General features: G+C 47.6%; 3 protein-coding genes and 1 pseudogene across 3 annotated transcripts; all 4 read right to left on the minus strand.

The window, feature by feature from the left end:
* Positions 1-4108: 4108 nt before the first annotated feature.
* LOC124667646 (haloacid dehalogenase-like hydrolase domain-containing protein Sgpp) lies at positions 4109-5038 on the minus strand. The gene is made up of 2 exons (XM_047204912.1): positions 4988-5038; positions 4109-4871 (listed from the first exon to the last, which is right to left on the minus strand). The coding sequence occupies exons 1-2, from the start codon at positions 5005-5007 to the stop codon at positions 4109-4111; spliced, it is 783 nt and encodes a 260-aa protein (XP_047060868.1). The 5' UTR covers positions 5008-5038.
* A 615-nt stretch (positions 5039-5653) lies between these two features.
* On the minus strand, positions 5654-8264 carry LOC124667656 (haloacid dehalogenase-like hydrolase domain-containing protein Sgpp). Its single transcript, XM_047204918.1, has 6 exons — positions 8063-8264; positions 7681-7897; positions 6591-6699; positions 6352-6506; positions 5947-6208; positions 5654-5848 (listed from the first exon to the last, which is right to left on the minus strand). The coding sequence occupies exons 2-6, from the start codon at positions 7701-7703 to the stop codon at positions 5654-5656; spliced, it is 744 nt and encodes a 247-aa protein (XP_047060874.1). The 5' UTR covers positions 7704-7897; positions 8063-8264.
* A 1168-nt stretch (positions 8265-9432) lies between these two features.
* LOC124704266 lies at positions 9433-13011 on the minus strand (annotated as a pseudogene).
* A 791-nt stretch (positions 13012-13802) lies between these two features.
* LOC124684942 (U4/U6.U5 tri-snRNP-associated protein 2-like) lies at positions 13803-18007 on the minus strand. The gene is made up of 8 exons (XM_047219199.1): positions 17641-18007; positions 16562-16806; positions 16385-16469; positions 15665-16021; positions 15386-15583; positions 14497-14668; positions 14235-14406; positions 13803-14144 (listed from the first exon to the last, which is right to left on the minus strand). The coding sequence occupies exons 1-8, from the start codon at positions 17977-17979 to the stop codon at positions 14051-14053; spliced, it is 1662 nt and encodes a 553-aa protein (XP_047075155.1). The 5' UTR covers positions 17980-18007; the 3' UTR covers positions 13803-14050.
* Between the last annotated feature and the right edge of the window lie 1841 nt (positions 18008-19848).

Here is a 19848-nt window from a genome sequence, read left to right on the forward strand (position 1 = left end):
GTCTAGTGAGGCGGCTTCGAGGTTGATTTTTTGTATTGCTTCTTGTAAGGTTTGCGAATAATCTAATAAAAAGCCGTGTGCATCCTTTGGATGCAGAAGCTGGGGCGATTTCCCCCCTTTTCGAAAAAAAGCTGGATATCCGACCTATCCCGTGCATGGTCCCGCTGCACCGGGCTAGGGGTGATATATTGAGGCTCGGCTCGGGCTCAACAAGGTCTGCTTAGGCTCGGCTCGAAGGCTCGATGTTATAAAAAAAAATTATAGCCACACCCTTTATTAAAAATGTAACATTTAACAATTGCTTTAGTTTTTATGTTGTACAGGATATGCCAGCAACTAACCAAAAAGTTTAATTAATCCACATCTGCGAGCAAGTTATGTCAATAATTTATGCTACTCCGTGAAAGTTGTCTAAGATTTGTTAAAATCTAGATGTATCTAGACATTATTTAGTACATAGATATATCCAAATTTTGACAAATCTCATACGACTTTCATGAGACAGAGAGAGTATTTCTTTGCACATTCCTAATTTTCAGCTAGCTGAAAATACAATTCGTCTTAGGCCGTATCTCTAGCTGTCCATTCTACTTATTCGCGTGAATCTTCGAGCTAGTTGGTTGCTCGCTCAATCCCTCCCGCTCGACGCGTTACATCCCAGGAATTGGAAATAATAGTAGGAAAATAAGCACCTGTCAAGCTTTTGTAAATGTTTTGTGCAGTGCTTGTTTGTAATCTGCATTTTTGTCATTCTCATGACGAGTCATCATCTTATTTTTTTTCAGCTATCATTTGTGGTCGTAAATGAATAATGTGAGATTTTTTTTTTGCTTTTGGTAATGTCGAATTTCTTTCTAATGTTTGCAATTTATTTCATGTCATTTTTGCACACCATGACATTGCGTGCAACCTTTTTTTATCAAGTCAGGTAAAAACTCCTAGTACTGAACCCGCAAATCTCACGGACACATTGCAGCACGATACATATGTAGACATACACCGGGTTTATTTCATCTAGTGGTTCAACCTATTTGGTAGCCCACGGATATAAATGAGTTTGTGTCCTTCCCTTTTCTCCGTTAGGGCCGAGGGGAAACCTAGCGGCCGGATGTGTCCACAACTTTTTTCAATCCTTTTTGTTGTTCGTTTGGCTATTTTTATCTTGATGGCATGTGTGTTTGTTTGCAGTTTATTATATGTAGTATGGCATGCCCTTTTTTGTGTATTGTAATGTTCATTTTCCTTTCTTTATACCCCATCCGCATCTAACATTTCGCTTTAGACTTCACAAAAGGATATAATTACCTTATCCTACTAGCGATTCATTATCTCAGCATCCTTTTGATTTGATTCATTCTGATTTACCGACTCATTTGACTTCGAAGTAGGCCATCACTACTTTGTTATATTTATTGCTAACTTCCTCTCACTATACTTGTCTTTACTTTATGTCATCTCACAACGAGGTTCTCTCAATATATGAGCATTTTGCTAACATGGTTCACACTCAGTTTTTCACGTCTATTTGTCTGTTTCCAGCTAACTCTGCTGGTGAGTATATCTCCGAGATGTTATGTGGTTTTCTTGATGAGCAGGGTACTTGTGCCCAGTTTGCTTTTTCTGGATCCTATGCTCAGACTAGCAGGGCTGAGCGCAAGAATCGCAGCCAAAGCCCAACCAACGCTGTTAACAGTCGGGCCTAGCGCCGATTGAATCGACCCATAAACAAACAAAAAACTACTCTCACGAAAGCAAATATATCTTTTGCATTAGGATACCGATGTTTTATGTACATGGGCTTGATTTGAAGATAACAACAAGCTCTAGATATTCATAAAAATAAAAACAAAAACAAGATATAAATTGCCTAGAGTGCAAAGTGTGAAACCTCCCGAATTGAAGAACTGATAAAACATCAGAACTTAAAAACGCAATAGAAGATGTACGAATTATGTTTTAGGTGAACTTGGAATTAATGAAAAGATAAAAACAAGATCAAGAACATCACACATATAAACACCAAGAAGCAACAAAATATAGAGATGCCAAGTATGCAAATGTTTGAGCTTCCTATAATGATGTAATCAAGTTACTCAACCAAAAGCCCCTCTTGATAGTGCATATATCTGTCATATATCTAGTATCACAACCATCACCTTGAGACCGATAAAATGGAAAATGTAGGAAATCTATAACTTTGCCTTGCTCATCCCACTTGATTTTGATGACAACACTTTATGCTTCCTTCAAGTCGGAATGTTTCACTTGATCGTTGTTGATTGGCGAAGATACACAATTGCTCCCCCATAAAGTATTATGGGATAACTTCATTAAATCACATCTTCACATGTCCATCATGACCTAAATGGACGACACGCTTTAAGCATATGATATTCTCGACATGCTCATCTTGAACTTGCGCTTCTCAACCCTAATGATAATCACCACTTGATGTCATCCTCTCATGGGTTACATGAAATCCTCTATTGATGCATACCCATGGAAAGATAGGTAACCCCACATAGTAACGCAAGGCACATAGGTCATGGGTTAGTTCACAAGGCATAATTGACAACGCTTACCATAATTCAAGATCACTTGATCCCACATGGTATATTACTTATGCTTTGTTGTTGACCAACTTTAATCCAATCTCCACTCTTTGTCTTGGTCCACCCTGTATATTTTCATGTTCTATTACAATGTCTTGGTAAACCATACTCAAATCATGAGTATGTGTTGACATCGACTTAGAGGCATATCTTGGGTTTTTTGTGCTAGAATTAAAATTTCAAAATTTTAACCCTCCAAGGCTAAACACATAAGCTAGAGCATGGCTTACGTTGAGTTCCACACAAGTACTTCATCTTATTTAACCTTTTATTGATCATATTGAATTCAACTCTTGAAATATATGATCTTGATGCAGGTACTCAACATACATCTTTATCTTCATGGAATCCACTTTTGAATCCAACAAATGATCTTCAAACATTACCTATGGAAGACTCTTTCATGTAAAACTCGCTGAAAATATTAGTCCACTGAAATTGTTATTAATTATGAAAAACACACGTTGGGGCTCGATGTTGTGCATTAGGGTGGGCCGCTTGGACTTCACATTAAGCTTCCCGCAACATTTATATAGTAGTTTTTTTGAAACTGTCTTTAGGAGGAACTAGACACTTTTTGATATAGTAGAAGCGGAACTTGGCGTGACAATTCCGAAATTCATCCCTGACAGAATCGAATTTCGGTCGTTGGGGTGCGCCACTACGACCCCAACCACTGGGCTAAGCCCACGTTGTCATATAGTAGTTTTTTATTGAAAAATTACGCCTTAGTAAAGTAGTGCATCAATGTGCTTTGACCTCCACCTCCACCCCTCTGTGGAGAAGAGTATAGGAGGAGGAGGAGGAGGAGGATCGGAGTCGGCCGAAATGAAAAGAAAGGAAAGGGATGAGAAGAAATGGGAAAAAGGATAGGGAGTGCAGGGGACCGGACCAGTGTCACTATGCGCGGTTGTCGTCATCCTATATAGGAGTATGTATATAGGAAAATACATCCAATGTCATGTGCGCCAAGCACCTATAACATTCTAAAAAAAATAGTAATTTAAAAAAGGCAAAAAAACTAAATCTTTTTACAAATAAAAAATAATCAAGTATTATACTCGCACCAAAATATTTGGGCTTTAAATAATTCCCATGATATCTTGGGGCAAAAAAGACAATCGACCCTATGTCCATGTATTATTCTCGCAATATTTGTCCCGAATTTATCTTTATTGCCTAGGATAGCATGAGAACATTTCGAGCCCAAACATTTTATATAGTAAAATACTTGATCATCTTTTGGTTCCAGAAAAAAATCATTTTTTTCAATCTTTAAAATTACCATGGTTTTTTTAAGTTTATGAGGTGCATAACAGCCATGTGCCAAAGATCCTCGTCCTCAGTGTATGTTTGCTTTCATAGTTTCACGCAAGTTTAAATCTTTAATTCGGCATCTCAAAAAAAATCTTTAATTCGGACCATGATTTACTTTGAGTTCTCTGATTTCAAATCGAATTTGGACTGCATTGCAGAAAAATAAATGGAATCCCAGCTCAATTCTCCACGGGAACAGCCGCAGGCTCCACGCTCCGCTCCCCATCAACCACCGTGGGAGCGCCGGCGGCGGCCGCGTCCAACGCCGCCCAGAGCTTGGCATCCAGGTAGTCCCTGACGACGAGCGACGCGCCGGCGGCGACGACCCTGGCCTCCCGGCCCTCCGCCGCAATAGCCACGACCGGCATCCCCGCGGCGACGCCGGCCTGGATCCCGACCACGGAGTCCTCGAACACGACGGACCTCTCCGCACTCGCGCCAAGAAGCTCCAGCGCGCGGAGGTACGCGTCGGGCGCCGGCTTGGACCGGCCCTCGCCGCACTCCTCGCCGGTGACGACGACCGGGAAGAACTCCGCCAGCCCCAGGATCCCAACCATGACCTCGGCGTTAGCCCTGGGCGCGTTGGTGACGGCGGCGAGCCTCAGCCCGCGGCCGCGCGCCCACCGGCACAGCGCGCGCAGCCCGGCCACCTCCCGGAGGCCCTCGCGGGCGTACCGCGCGAAGAGGGCCTCCTTCTCGGCGAAGAAGGCGTCGAGCCGCGCCGGCGGCCAGTCCGGGAACAGGAAGCGGCCGATCTGCTCGTTGCTGCGCCCCGCCATGTGTTTGATGCCGAACTCCATCGTGATCGGGACGCCGCCGTTGTAGCCCAGCCCCTGCAGCAGCTCCGAGAAGGCCCGGTGGTGGAACGGGTCCGACACGCACATCGTGCCGTCGATGTCGAACAATAGAGCCTCCAGCGGCGGCGACCTGCAGATCGCGAAGCTGCCGAAGAACAAACACACAAGCAGAATTATTCAGACATTGCAAGAATTCAGGGATGAAAACATTTCAAGAATTCAGAGATTGGTGACAACAAAACTTGAAAGATTTGTGAATACCTATCCTGGGTGTTTTCCATCGGGGTAATGCGTTCTTCGTCAGAGTGCTCTCTGCTGATCTGCAAACAGGATAGATTTGTTTTCCGATGGCTACTTCCTGATGTTTATATTTGTGATGAAAAGCTGGTTGGTGAGGAGGTTTGGTCGGTCAGTGTGGAGTTGGTGGCAACCCATCATCTCATCAGGCACCAGCCATCTGTTGACCCTGAGTAGTTCCCATTGCAACATGTACAAAACATTGTCATATCTTCTCATATTAAGAAAGAGAGATTCGATCAAAGATCACAGTATTAAGAGAGTCAGAATTCAGAGGTTTGTCATATCTTCTCAGATTAAGAAAAAAACAGATTCGATCCAACAGAAAGATCTCAATATTAAGTGTCGGAATTCAGAGGTGTTTGGTAATGAGCCCAACAGATCTGCATCTTCATGGTTCCATCAACAGAACAATAATCTCAAGTCGCCGAGACAAAGTTTTTTTTTATTTCTTCATTCATCTAGCACCAACCCCGAAACCAAGAAAAACATATCGAACTACAAGCTCGAAATACCTAGATGAGAGCTCAGATATAATCAGTTGTTTTATCAATTCAGGGTGCACAATCCCTTCAATGCTAAAAAATGGGCAGTAGATCTAATCAACTGTTCATCACCATCAGGGGCGTCTCAAGCTCCGACGCTCTTCAGCTTAGCTTCCGCTGCGTCGATCTCTTCGAGGGCACTCCAGAGCTTGGGGTCCGCGTAGTCCTTGACTATGAGCGCGGCCCCGGCCTCCTGCAGGGAGTTCTCTGGGTTCCTCGTCAGCACAGCGACAACAGGCATTCCCGCGGCAACGCCTGCACGTGTGCCCGAAGCGGAATCCTGCGGCGAAAGCATAGGTTGGTAAGATGTATCTGGCAATCTACATATGCAGTTTCAGATGGCGAGTTCAACAAATGTAGAAGAAAGGGCAGGTGTACCTCGAAGATGAAGGTGTGTTCTGCAGACACACCGAGCTCCTTGAGGGCCTTGAGGTACGGGAAGGGGGCGGGTTTTGGCTTCTCGCATTCGCCTCCAACGATCACGGCCTGGAAGAAGTCTGACAGACCAAGAAGTTTGAGCATCAGCTCAGCATTGATCCTGGGGGCATTGGTCACTGCAGCACGCTTGTAGCCGTGATCTTTCACCCACTGAACCACCTTGCCCAGGCCGTTTACAGGCTCCAAGCGCTCCATCGCCAGACTGCAGCAATCAATTGCAGCTATAAATATTAAGCCTCGGAGTCCATACTAGCACCAACAGGTGGTTCTCAAACGAAATTTAAAAAGATAATCAATCGCTGGTAAGAAACTACATAGCTAACTATCTCCTTCTTGTCTATATACCTTCTATATTTGGTTTCCTTGTCCTCAAGGAACTTCAGGCCCTTCTCAAGTGGCCAGTCTGGGAACAGATTTTGCGCAGCTTCAACATCGCTCCTCCCAGCAATGTTTTTGATGAAGAACTCCTCGTCTATCGGGACGCCATTGTTGTACCCAATCTGTTCACAACCATTAGTTTAGCCAGCTTCTTAGTAAAAGTACCAGAGAGTGAAGTATATGCCAAACAGTTTAAAGATCCGTACCGCGAGAAGCATTTCTTGGAAGGCCACATGGTGAAGAGGGTCCGAATCGCAGAGGGTTCCATCGATGTCGAACAAAACCGCCTCAACCGGAACAGTCGCCGCGAGAGGACTGAAGATTTTGTACAGGTTAGGATTCCACACAGAAACTTCCAAATTGTGAAATGATAAAAAAGGAAACTTAAAATGCAATAATTCAGTGACACTAAAACCAACCAGACGCTAAACAGTCTAAGAACAGCAGAAAGAAAGACACCCCTGGCAGTCTGACTACTACCAACGGCATTTTATCTCGTTTTAGCTTTGGCAGGGGAACAAAAAGGGAATTGCAGCAAGGCATACGATATCAAAATAACAATTTTGGTCTTAGTATGGATAGAGGATCTTCCTATTACTATTCCACTCTCAACTATGACTACTCTGTGAACCGCTTTGATCGGCGAGTACTGATACATGAGGCCTCAAGACTCAAGAGTCTGTCAGGTGAATGCAGATATCTGGTAGAAGTCTAACAATTTTCCCAACAACACAGACATAGGTGGGCGGCCTCGACCCGCCAGAGAACTCCGGCGCTGGATAAACTCAGAGAAATCACACGACACCGAATTCGGCCACAGGAACACGAAGCGATCCAGGCTTGCACAGGAAAGCCGGCTGGACAACAATGCAGCAGGCATACTTTGTGAACCACCAAGTTAATTGGCAAAGTGCTGAACTGATGATACATGAGGTGTTGGTTGCCGCATTACAGTCCCAGCTGTAAAAATCACTTCTTTTTTTTAAGTACGTAAGGCGAATGCAGAGAGATCTACCAGCAACCCAGTAGAAATTCCCGATATGGTTTGCAATCACACAGGAACATGTGGGCTAGCAGGTAGGCATCGATCGGCCCCTTTCCACCGGCGCCCACCGGCTCCCCTCTCCCCTATGCCAAGATTGTAACAGCCGGGCGCCCACCGACGATCCACCCGCGATCCTGACCTACTACTATGCAACGGCGGATCACCATCGCCGGAGGAACAGTACAACGGCGGATCACCATCGCCGGAGGAACAGTACTGGTAAGAGGGGGCGGCGGCGATCGGGGACGTACCTGACGCCGTTGGGAGCCGCCATAGCAGTAGGATCAGGATCGTGGACTCCTCCGAATCAGGGACTGGCCGCGCGATCGTGGAATGAATCTTGTGGTGGCGGGGAGAGTCTGGCTGTGGCCCCTTCCTTCCTCTTATAGGGAGGCTTCCAACCGGATGCCTTCCCCTGGTTTTGTGGCCCGTACCGTACGTTCCGTTTCTTTGGCCTCGTCTTCTCATCTGGGTGGGGTTTATTATTCCAGACAGAAATTGTTGCAAGCAAATAAGTTATGTACCGGATCGAGTTTCATTATTGTTTCCTTTTTATGATTAGTTGATGAGCTCCAAAAAACAATATAAAGTCCATGCTGAATAGGAACTTCTTGCAAATTTCAGCAGACTCACCTGTCAGGTAAAATCTGCAGGTTGTCTTCAGATACACCGATGTTTCCCCTTCTTCTCCTCCGAGAAATTGGCTATTCCGCTCGAAATACTATTTATACATGCATGTAGTTAGTTTCATAGACTGGTAGTATAAAGATCAAAAGTCTAGGAGTATATATTATGCTTATGAGCGAAAAGTGCCTTTGGCACATGAGCATCTGTGCTCTTGGTTTTTTAAAATATATTTCTGGGATTCCAAAAAATCTGAGCTTAATTACGCACATTCATAGAAATCTTTGTAATGGATGGTAGAAATTTCGGAGGAAAAATATGTTGTATTATGAACTATATAAAAAAGACAAATTTCTGAGAAAAACTATCCCTATATACAGCCATAAATTCTTTTTCTGTAGCTCAATATACAACACAATTCCTAACGAAACTTCGCACGAGACATGTGTATGCATTCATGGAATAAATTTTTATGATTTTTACGATCAAATCAACCACGAGATATAGATGTATAGATAGATATGAAAGCAAGATACATCTGAGCCTGGATCGGACGGGAAAAGGAAAGGAGTAATGGCGGATGGATCGCGAGCACGTACCGTTCATCCAGTTCATCTCGGGCTGGAAATGGAAACCCGTGCGCTGCCACTGCAGCATGGCGTTGCTCCACGGGAACCCGTCGGCGTCGGCGCCGGAGCCGGCGCCGAGGAACCCCATCTCGTCCGCCGCGCCGGACGTCTTCTCCGACACGCCCGCGTCCCTCCCGCGGCTCCTCGCCGTCTCCGACAGCGCCGGCATAAATCTGCGTCGGCTTCGGAGGTGCTAGTTCGATCTGGAGCACCTATTCCTGTTCTTCTTTCTCCCACGATCACAAGAGAATATGCTTTTCAAGTCCCCTGATCTGGAGCACCTATTATTCTTGTACTTTATCCCCCTTGTCTCAGATCCAAATGCCAATTTCCCCACTCCACTCCCACAAACAACAAACACCTCTTGCAGCTTGCAGCGGCCTCTGTACCTTGCCGACACCAGGCCACTTGGCTCACACTTGTCACATCAACATCACCTGAACAGCTTTAGAGAGCACCGGAACATATGATGTAAGCAGCCGATCCTGTACAAAGAGCCCGGCTCCAGAGAGCTGAACAACTCCACTGACTTTGGTTCCTGGTACCATCCCTGGCTCCAGACTTCTTTCTGGCTTGCTCATCTGTCAATTCTTCTCGGCCTGATTTGTTGTACTGCAACGTTGGACGTGCCAATAGAGAAATACTACCAAATAGGAACCTGATGCTGCATGGCCAGCGACGACGAGGCGTTAAACCTTCATGCCTTAGGTTGCGACACATCTTCAAGTGCTCGCATAGCATCAGCCTGCATCACATCACCGTCCCGCAGAACTGAGACGCCTTCTTCAGTACCAAGTTGGGAATCTGGTTCGCTGGAGGCTCAGCCCGGCATCCATTACCAAGAACCGGGCACCTTCTCCTGTACCAAGAACAGGGCACCTTATCTGATTGTCCACTGCCAAGAGCTGGACACAGGACATCTGCCTCCACTGGCTTTGTCCTAACACCATCTAGCTTCAAATTTCTTTCTGGCTTCGATTGCTTGCTCAGGCTCCGCCAGTTATTCTCGGCTTTGTTGCTGCAATGTTGGACATGGCACCAAAAAATTAACAATGGGAACCTGATGCTCTGTGATCGGCATCGACTCGATGCTTAAATCTTCACGTGCTAGGTTGCGACATTTACTCTTTCCGTGGCCTCGCAGAACACTTCATGACCTTCCTTACCCTGCACCTGGTCTGCCCCTCGGATGCCAGCTTCATGTTTGAGCCCATCTCGCCCAGCATTGACAGCACCACCGTGCCATCATCCAGCAGTCAAACCGAGACGCCGTCTTCTTGAGCTGCAACACGGGGATCGGCTGATTCGCTGGATCCAACGAGGCTGAGCCCGACGTGCTTATCGACCCCGTTCTCCTTCATCAACTCCCTTACTTTATCAACATCCTCCCATCTCCCTTCAGCAGCGTAAACATTCGAGAGGAGCACATACGGGCCAACCTCTCCGGGCTTCATCTCGATCAGCTTCTTCCCTACAAACTCCCCGAGCCTGGAGTTGCTCTGCGACCGGGAGGCTGAGATCATGGTGCCCCACAATGCCGGGGGTGCCTTCCCTTGCAAATTCTGCACGAGGTTCTTGGAGTCATTGAGGAGTCCGGCACGGCCGAGGAGGTCCATCATGCAACCGAAATGCTCCGCCTTGGGCTCGATGCCGTAGACCCTGACCATCCTGTCGAAGCACAGCCAGCCCTCGAGCACCATCCCACCGTGAGCGCAGGAGCTCAAGACGCAGACGAAGCTTGTCTCGTTCGGCTTAGGCCCAGTCTTTTCCATCTCAAGGAACAGCTCAAGCGCCTTGTCGCTCTGCCCGTGAAGCCCGTACCCGATGATCATCGAGTTCCACGACGGGACGCTCCTCTCGCCCATCGAGTCGAAGACCTCCCTCGCGGCCTCCATCCCCCCGCACTTGGCGTACATCGTGAGCAGCGCCGTGAGCAGCAGGACGTCCGGCGCAAGCCTGTCCCACCTCCCGCAAACCAAGCCGTGCACCCACTTCCCCTTCTCGAGGTCGCCCAGGCCGCCGCAGGCCGTGAGCACGCTCACGAACGTCTTCTCGTTCGGCGCCGCGTCCCCCGCGGCCACCATCGCGTCGAACAGCTTCAAACACTCGCGCCAGTCCTTGATGCGTGCGTACAATGCAAGGAGGACGTTCCAGGACACGGCGCTCCTCCTCGGCATGCCGTCGAACACGGCCCGCGCGGCCGCGGCGTCCCTGGCCCGGGCGTGCCCGTCCAGCATCGTGTTCCAGGACACGACGTCGCGCTCCGGCATCGCGTCGAACGTCGTCTTGGCGTTAGCTGTGTCCCCGGAGCGGGCGTGCCCGGCCAGCATCGTGTTCCAGGTGACCACGTCCCGCTGGGGCATCTCGTCGAACAGCTGCCGGGCGCCGGCCATGTCCCCCGCGGCGGCGAGGCCGGAGAGCATGGAGTTGTAGGAGACGAGGTCCCGCTCCGGCATTTGGTCGAACAGGCGGCGGGCGGCGGGGAGGAGGCCGGAGCGGAGGCAGGAAAGTAGGAGGGTGTTCCAGGTGACGGTGTCCGGGCGCGGGATGTCGGCCACGAGGCGGCGCGCGGAGGCCGGGGCGCCGAGGGAGAGGTAGAGGGAGAGGAGGGAGTTGGCGAGGCGGAGGTCGGCGGGGAGGTGGCCGGAGCAGACGGCGAGGGCGTGGAGCGCGGCGGCGGCCGGGAGGGAGCGGCTGCGGCCGGAGGAGAGGAGGAGGAGCGTGAGGTGGTCGCGGTGGAGGAGGCGGAGGAGGGCGGCGAGGCGGGTGGTGGGGAGGTGCGGGAGGAGGGAGTTGAGGAGGCGGGCGGAGAGGGCGCGGTGGGAGGAGAGGCCGGAGGTGAGGACCAGAGCCAGGGACTCCAGGAGGAGGCGCCGCGGGGAGGCCTGGCCGGCCGCGTCGCGGAGCCGCGAGAGCAGTGCGGCGACGCCGGCGTTGGTCGCCGCCGGCGGTAGCGGGCGGCGGCGTGGCGCCGGTGACGAGGAAGGCATCGGACGCGGTGGCGCAAATGAGCTTCTCCCCAGGCAAGGCGGGCAGTTTGATTCCGAGGACGCGTATTCTTCCGAGAAAACAGACAAAATGCGTAAACTCTGCGGGTAAACGTTTTACAAAATGCGTAAACTGGCGACGAATGCGGGTTTCAGACAAAATACGTAAACTCTGCGGGCAAACGTTTGGCAAAATGAACTCAGGCGACGCTCTACGGAATGCAAAGGTTTCGTGTCAGATTTGAACAGTATGGATGTAGAATTCCTGCAAAATTTAGAGATTTCTGACCATTTTATGTAGGTCCAAATTCAAGTCCGAACAGGATGTAATAGTTTTTTTTTCGAGAGTACGCCAAAGGCGTACCATACTTTTATAGAAGGCAGAAGTTTGAGTACGAGACGCTACCACTCGCTGAGAGCAACGAGCATAGCAACACTCCACACCGGCTAATCCGAAGATAGCCACCACAGACAAAACAAACACACAAAAGAAAAGGCATATCCAAAGCTAGACAACAAAGCCGCGTCTCAACCGGTGTTGGACGCCTCCGAAGAACAACATCTTCCAAAGGACTCCCCTCGTCGACGCCCCATCAAAAGAGAAAGATGGGGGAACAAGGTTGGCCCCAAGAAGACATTGTCTTGGACTCGCCAACGATGGCGTGCATAGCGCCTCTGAAAACAGCCTTGAACAGCGACGATCACCGGAGGAGGGCAACCTTGAATCTCCATGCCATGTCTCCAAACGCGATGCTCCCAACAAAGTGACGACGCCAAGGACGCCGCCATCACGCAGATCCAACTCCGGACCTAGGCTTTCGCCTGAAGATATCTACCAAACCGGTGGAAGAGCGAAAAATGTGTCAGCACACACGTCGGCGACGCCTCCAAGGAGGGAAACGACACCCGCGGGCGCCGTCGTCGCCCGCACCGCCCGAAGGCGGGCAAGACTTTCGTTTGTAATGCCGCACACTTCCCTCTCTACCTGCCGGAGTGGGGCATCCATCCAAGTTATTCACACCGCCGCCGCCGCCGCAGCAATCCCCAATGTAGCCGAAGTGTCGTGGATCTCCCGCGACCCGCACGAACGAGAGCACACCGTCTTCCTACAGCCCCCGTCCTTCTTCCACCTCCCGCACGGTCGCGAGCTCGCTGCAATGCTGCTGTCAACTCCTGACAGCGCAACGGCAGAAACCCACAAGCCCAGATTGAGCCCGACAGGGCCCAGATCTGGCCCGCGCCGCCAGCAGACAGCCCGCCCGCGCTGCTCCTCCACGACCTCCGTCGCCTCCCGGAACCAGCGCCAGTGGCACCATTGCCGCGCCACCTGCAGCACCTCCATGGCCCGGGAAGGCCCACGCCGCCACTCCCTGGAACCGCGCCGCCGCCTGCGCCGCCACTCCTTGGATGCGCCGCCGCCCACGGTCCCGCTCCAAACGCAGGCCTCCCCGCCAAGCAATCCAACCAGCCCCTCCGCTCCACCTCGCCGCGCCGCCGCTGTTCTCCTCCACCGGCGCCACCCGCTTGTCGTCCCGCCCCGCGCGAGGAAGGCCCAACGGGGCTTGCCAAGACCTGCCCGCCGCCCTTTGACGGCCGGGCGCCGCCACCACCGCCAGCGGCCAGGGCTGCCGGGGCGTGGAGGCGGCCGCTCGATCTAGGGTTTTCCCTCCGGGGTCACCCACGCGTGCGACCCGGGAGGAGTGGAATGGCAGGCTATCTAATAGTTGTAGTACATATATACTACCTCTGTTTGGAAATATAAGATGTTGAGCATTTTATTTGGCTCATCCATTTTAGTTTGTATCTAGTCTACTTTTATGTGTAGATTCACTCACTTTGGTTTGTATCTAGTTTATTTTAGAAGTACATAAAACTTCTTACATTGATGCACAGAGGGAGTATATGGCAAACAATGATACAACTTGAGCAGAACTTGCTATATCTACAATATAAATGAAACTGATGGTGAGTAGCAACCATCAGGACCATACATTGCATAATGTGCAGCTGAAAAACTTCGGAACCATTACATTATCACTAGCCTGGATGGTAGCAACATAAAGATTCACAACAAAAATGCTTTTCTAGTACAAAATAAACAATGCTCTTCAGACTGCCCTTTCAAAAGCGAAAAATAGTAGGTACAATTTTCACATTTTACAACTGCTAGCTCCTGGAATCGCTCCATTGTGACGCTGACCTGACAGTCAAGTGGAGTTTCTCAGTCTACTTCTCGAGGAATTAAGATTGGACATACAACACTTGCGCCCTCAAAATTTGCTCCGGACATATAAATTAGCTTGTAATAATAAGATCTGTGGTAAGCAAAAAGGTGGGCGTGGAAGGCTACACGGTGACCACCGTTCACCGTTCCCGTCACTTCATTCGTGCTGCTCGTATATCTGCATGTAGGCTTCCGAGAGAGCTACCATCTGAGGGAGGGTCTCGGTGACATGGAGATCCTGCATCTCGTACCTGACATAAAATGATACTCAAATGATTTACAAGGTTCAAACCTGAGGGTCGGAACTATACATTGCAAGGAATGAGATAAAGAAAACATACCATGCCTCTTCTGATTTCCGCTGCACAAACACTCTGTAGCATCCTTCGCCCGGCTTGCCGTCGTGTACGATGTTGGCTATGAGATCGTACTTTGAACGCAGCTTCTCATTCCCTTTTGGCTTAGGTAGTGGGATGTAATCCTTCAGTTCCAAGTTCTTCACAGGGAAGTTAACTGTTACACAAAACACGGAAACCTGTTAGCGTTGGTGAGGTACCAGGCGGCTCTGGATAGTCATATTCAATCAAGAAAACACAAAGTTACCAAGAGTTGGGTTTTTCTCCACAAAGAAGTTGTTTTTGGTGAACCGTCGCATGTGAAGGATCATATACTTTGGAAGCCGGATGACTCGGTACCTCATCCGAGCAATAGATGGCCTCACCACCTCTGTAACTGCCTCGCCATCAAACTTCTTCAGTATATTAAACAGTGGTACCTGAACACCATGTGAGCTTCAGAATTTGAGTTAACCAATTATAAAGATATAGATAACTAAAAATAATGGTGCAAGAAGCAATGTCAAAATTTCTTGTGGTGTGTTAAATATACTCCTTCAGTGAGTGTGAACCCTGATTCACACTGTTTAGGCAAAGAGTCATTAACATATAGGTACATCAGGTGGATAATTGCTGCAGTTGTCTCAGTTGTTTGATTTATCCATCCGGTGAATAGTCGAGAACCATTAACATATAGGTACATGCAAAAGAGACTCCACGAAAGACCGGGCTTCCATGCAAATCACAAAATGGTGAGACAAAGGAAAACTTGATGACTGCTAGTACATCACAAGGTAGAAAGAAGCAGATCGAATTGAAGACTAAATTGCATTACTCTCACCGCAAATGTAATCATATGCTAAATAAGAACATAGGTAGAACATAGGCCTGCCACCCGGTAAAGTTTGAAGCTCTAGGCAGCAAGACTTGAATATAAAAGGAAGTAGTCTTGCATATAAGTTAAGTGGACATGAACTTCAAAAACAAGACATCAAGTTTAAGAGATGGACAGGGAATTAGTCAGTTGGTTCTTACATCACAACCAGAGAAACTTTCATCATACACATTATATAACTAGTTTAGTGCATCCTACATATAAAAACTACACACATGTCATGCAATTCCAGTAAATAGCATAAATGACCGGGGAAACAAACCTGTGGAATAATATTTTTCTCCATGGCATCTTTGAAAAGGGGTGGAGGTGGCAGGTCAAGACCGAGCATCAAAAATGGGACCCTAGACGTTTCAGTGACCATACCGTCACTTGTTTCAACCTGTGAGACTGCATCACCATTCTGCTCATCACCCACTATATGCTTCCTGTGCATTTCCTTGACAACTTCAAGTTCCCCCTGACAAAAACAAGAATCTAATGTAACCAGATAAGCTACCGAAAGTTCTATGAATCACACTGTTACACTAAAGAAACTAACCTGAAAGCAATCATAGATGATGCTCCTATTTTTCTTCTTCGAACTTCTCAGTTTCGCGTGCAGTGTGTTCAAGAGCCATGACATAAATTCAACTGGATCAGATTGTACACCAATCTGAAATCTCTTCTCACTGGCCTTCATAACTGCTTGAAGGAACTCATGTGGACTAACTTGGCCCTTGAAGTTCCTAGCATGCCAAACCTTGCGAGTTAATTCTCCAAACCGATGAACCAGTGGGGATTTGCTATGCTGATAATTTTCAGGTATGAGAAAGAAATTTCTCAAAGGAGTTATTCTCATTAATGACTGTATTGTGACATTCACAAAGTCAGTCTCCTTAATGTTGTTAAGACCAACCTGCAAAATTAGTTAGAAAGGCGATCAATAACAGATGATAAAAGCATGAATACCAGCTCTCAAATCACAAAGCAAATAATGCTTGCGGTTACATCTAAAATCAAGTGAACAAAGGCAATCTAAGCCAGTCCATAAGTCACATGGTGGTATTCATATAACACAACTGCAAGATAACGTGATGTACAATCAGATCGTAATAAAAAAAACACTCGTGACCAAGCTAATCAAGTTCACAGAAGTGCTTTTATTTCATATCTTCGAAAACATAAGTCAATAGAACAAAAGCATTCCCTAAACTGAGAGGAATCCGCAGCACCCCACAGGAAAGAAAACAAGCCTTTAGAGAGTTTCATAGATGCATACCATTCCAGGTAGATAATTGGAGCCATCCAGAGCTCTTGACCACTGCTTGTTCTTGTCAAGATTCAGAACCTGCTCTCTTGCGAACCTGCCAAACCATACTAATCAATAAAACGCAAAACTGATTACAGAAGTCAATGAAGGCAACAATATATAACGTCAGAAGCAAGGGGAAATCACCTTGGATTGAGAACATGTCGAATATCTTCTAGTGACGGATCATTTATCTCGTACCCATCAGGGAGACAGTAAACTTTCTCAGTTTGAAGGTTAATGAACACATGGTGACCTGCCTCAAGGCTGTGGGTATACGCATGCGATTTCAAGCCTCTTCCTTGGTAATACTTTCCACAAACTAGGCATGCATACACATTCAAATTTGATAAGGAGATTGAGCAGAACTTCTCAAAGTCAAAGTCAAGGACCTACAAAGCAGGACAGAATATAATTAGGCATCAACAGTCATGACAGTGTGTAATGACTTGCTCAACCATAAAGAGTATATAACATACAGTAATACAGTATATGCGGAAAGAGTAGAGCATGGACATGACTTAATATAACTAATGATGTGCACAAAGTATCATGTAATGCTAGGGATTCAATTATAAAAATGGGTCTGTGTAAGACAGGGTTATATGCTAGGAATGCGTAGGCCAAATATAACAATATTCAGCAAAAGACTCTACCACAAATTTACTCCAAGATTTTATAAGGCAAAGGTTAAACCTAGCCTCATAGGAAATCAAAGGAATTAGCCAATTTTAGAGGAAACAAAGTACTTTTGAAGTAAGCCTACAAATGACTCGTGGATTTTTTTTAGTTCATGGTAAAACCTGAACTCCTAGGGAATCAGAGAAAATAGCCACGGAGGTTTGCTGTACTGAATTAGGCAGTGCTCAGTGACCATAGTGGGGTAAAAACTGAACAAATACAGAAACTTAGTGTGCCAAAGTAGGACGCATTACTGCTTGAAATAAAAGAGCCACAGCTGCTATTGAGCTATACCATACAACAAATCAGCTAGAATTCAATTGTAAATGAACCAACAAATTAAATGCCTAAATCCTAACTTGCAGTTCTACATTTCTACATGTTCTTCAGCTGGACTAAGTCACACGATATCAAGGACAGATAAACTACTAATGTAAGCACATTTGGTAAATCTCAGACAACCCTCGATCTGTGAATAAATCCACCAGGTACAGAGTTCAGACCAATCCAATAATCCCCCCGAGACGGACATAAAAATGCAATACCTGTCGATTCACGGTGTCGAGGTAAGGGCAGTCCCGCCGCAGCTCGATCTGCCTCGGCCTCCTCTCCGGAGCCCTCCTCTCGTCCTCGTCCTCTTCCTCTACCCCATCCTCTTCCTCAATCCCACCATCCTCCACTTCCTCCTCGCGGGGGGCGCCGTTCGCGTGCCCCGTGTTCGCGGCCCCGCCTTCCTCCTCCTCGTCCGTGTAGTTGGCGAGCCCCAGCAGCGAGGCGCCCTCCGATTCGTCCGCGCGCGGGCGCTTCTCGGCCGCGTCCCCGTCGGCCGGCTCCTCCTCGCGCTCGCGCTTCCGCGCCGGGAACGGCTGGTCGTCCGCGCCCATCGCCGCCGGTGATCGCCGAAACCCTAGCTGCGCGAGAGGTTTTGTGGAGCCGGTGTGTGCTCGATGCGGCTCTTGGAAACTGTCTTTTGCCGGTTAGCCCCTCATGCAGTACATTACCTCTCACCGTCATGTGAAACTTGGGTAAGATTTGTCAAAATTTAGATGTATCACATGTTTCGTGAGAAGGAGGGACTGGGAGTACTTCAATTTTACAAAAAACTACCTCACACTTACAAAACCTTTCAAATTAGGGCTTTAAATTGAAATTTCAATTTCGCTTCTTCTCCGTCTCCCTCGCCTGGAGACCTCCCTGCCAGCCGTCCGCAGTCCTCTGTTGCTCAGCTCACCGTCAGAGGACTCCCGCGGGGGTCGTCTTGCTCCTCACGTGTTGAGCTCATAGGGCCACTCGGCCGCTCCGCTCGTCGACAGAGGGCTCAAGCAAGGTCGCGACGGTAGTGGATACCGAAGCGGGGAGCAAGGAGCCGTCAGAGCACCGAAGCTCATCTGCTATACTTGTCGATGCTGCCCCCAAGGCCTTGCTCGTGTTATAGAGCAGAGGAGCGACGGTTCGCCGCCAATCGACTGCGGTGAGCTCGCCCTCTTTTCCTGTGCTTTCTCCCTCCCTTTTCCATGACCACGTCCACATCCAGTGCATCATGTCCGTCCTTCGCCCATTCCCGCCTTGGACGCTTGCGTGCATCCTCCGCCCAACCTCTAAAGTTTAACAAAAAAAAACAGGTTCAATCAATAGCCTCCACCCAACCTGAATTCTTTATGTATCCTCTTGCACCATTTTGTCAATTAACTTCCGGAACTAGTGTGTGCGCATGTGTACATAGATCAAGAATCACACTCTGGTGAAAATAAAGCACAAACTGCAACTGAAGTACCCAAAACCATTACACTAATTATTATGAATATAAAGCCTCAGTAATCTGAATTACTCTAGGCTGGAGTATAGAGTATATTCACAAGGCTATATGGTACAATTATTTGATCAATTATCTCAAACATAAGAAAGTAGCTCAACTAGGCAGGAGAATTTGCTTCCCATCGCTAAAGATATGTATTGGCACTTGGCACTTGCAAAACCAATATGAAAAAATTGAACTAGAAACATATGGAGAAGTTCAGGTTAAGTGTCTTGCTCTCTCATGTATAATTATTGGTACTACCACAGCTTCCCCATGTACTTTTGACAACTTCAGCCCCTGCACTGACACGCGGTTCTCTTCGTAGATTCATCAATACTTGCACATCGTGTATATTAAGGATAGTTTACAAGGATATCGCAATAGATAGAAAAAATTATTGGCTATTGTTTAGTATTCCAAACAAGGAAGAGGAAATCCTTTGAAACCGGTGAAAATTATGTGCGAAGGTTGAGATCTGAAACGAACACGCAATCTGTTGGAGATATGCCCAAGAGGCAATAATAAATTGGTTATTATATATCTTTGTGTTTATGATAAATGTTTATATACCATGCTATAATTGTATTGACCGAAACATTGATACATGTGTGTTATGTAAACAACAAGAAGTCCCTAGTAAAGCCTCTTGTATAACTAGCTTGTTGATTAATAGATGATCATCATTTCATGATCATGAACATTGGATGTTATTAATGACAAGGTTATATCATTATGTGAATGATGTAATGGACACACCCAATTAAGCGTAGCATAAGATCACGTCATTAAGTTCATTTGCTATAAGCTTTCGATACATAGTTACCAAGTCCTTTCGACCATGAGATCATATAAATCAGTTATGCCGGAAGGGTACTTTGATTACATCAAACGCCACTGCGCAAATGGGTGGTTATAAAGGTGGGATTAGGTATCCGGAAAGTATAAGCTTGAGGCA

Source organism: Lolium rigidum, chromosome 1 (genome assembly GCF_022539505.1).
Source record: "Lolium rigidum isolate FL_2022 chromosome 1, APGP_CSIRO_Lrig_0.1, whole genome shotgun sequence".
NCBI lineage: Eukaryota > Viridiplantae > Streptophyta > Magnoliopsida > Poales > Poaceae > Lolium > Lolium rigidum.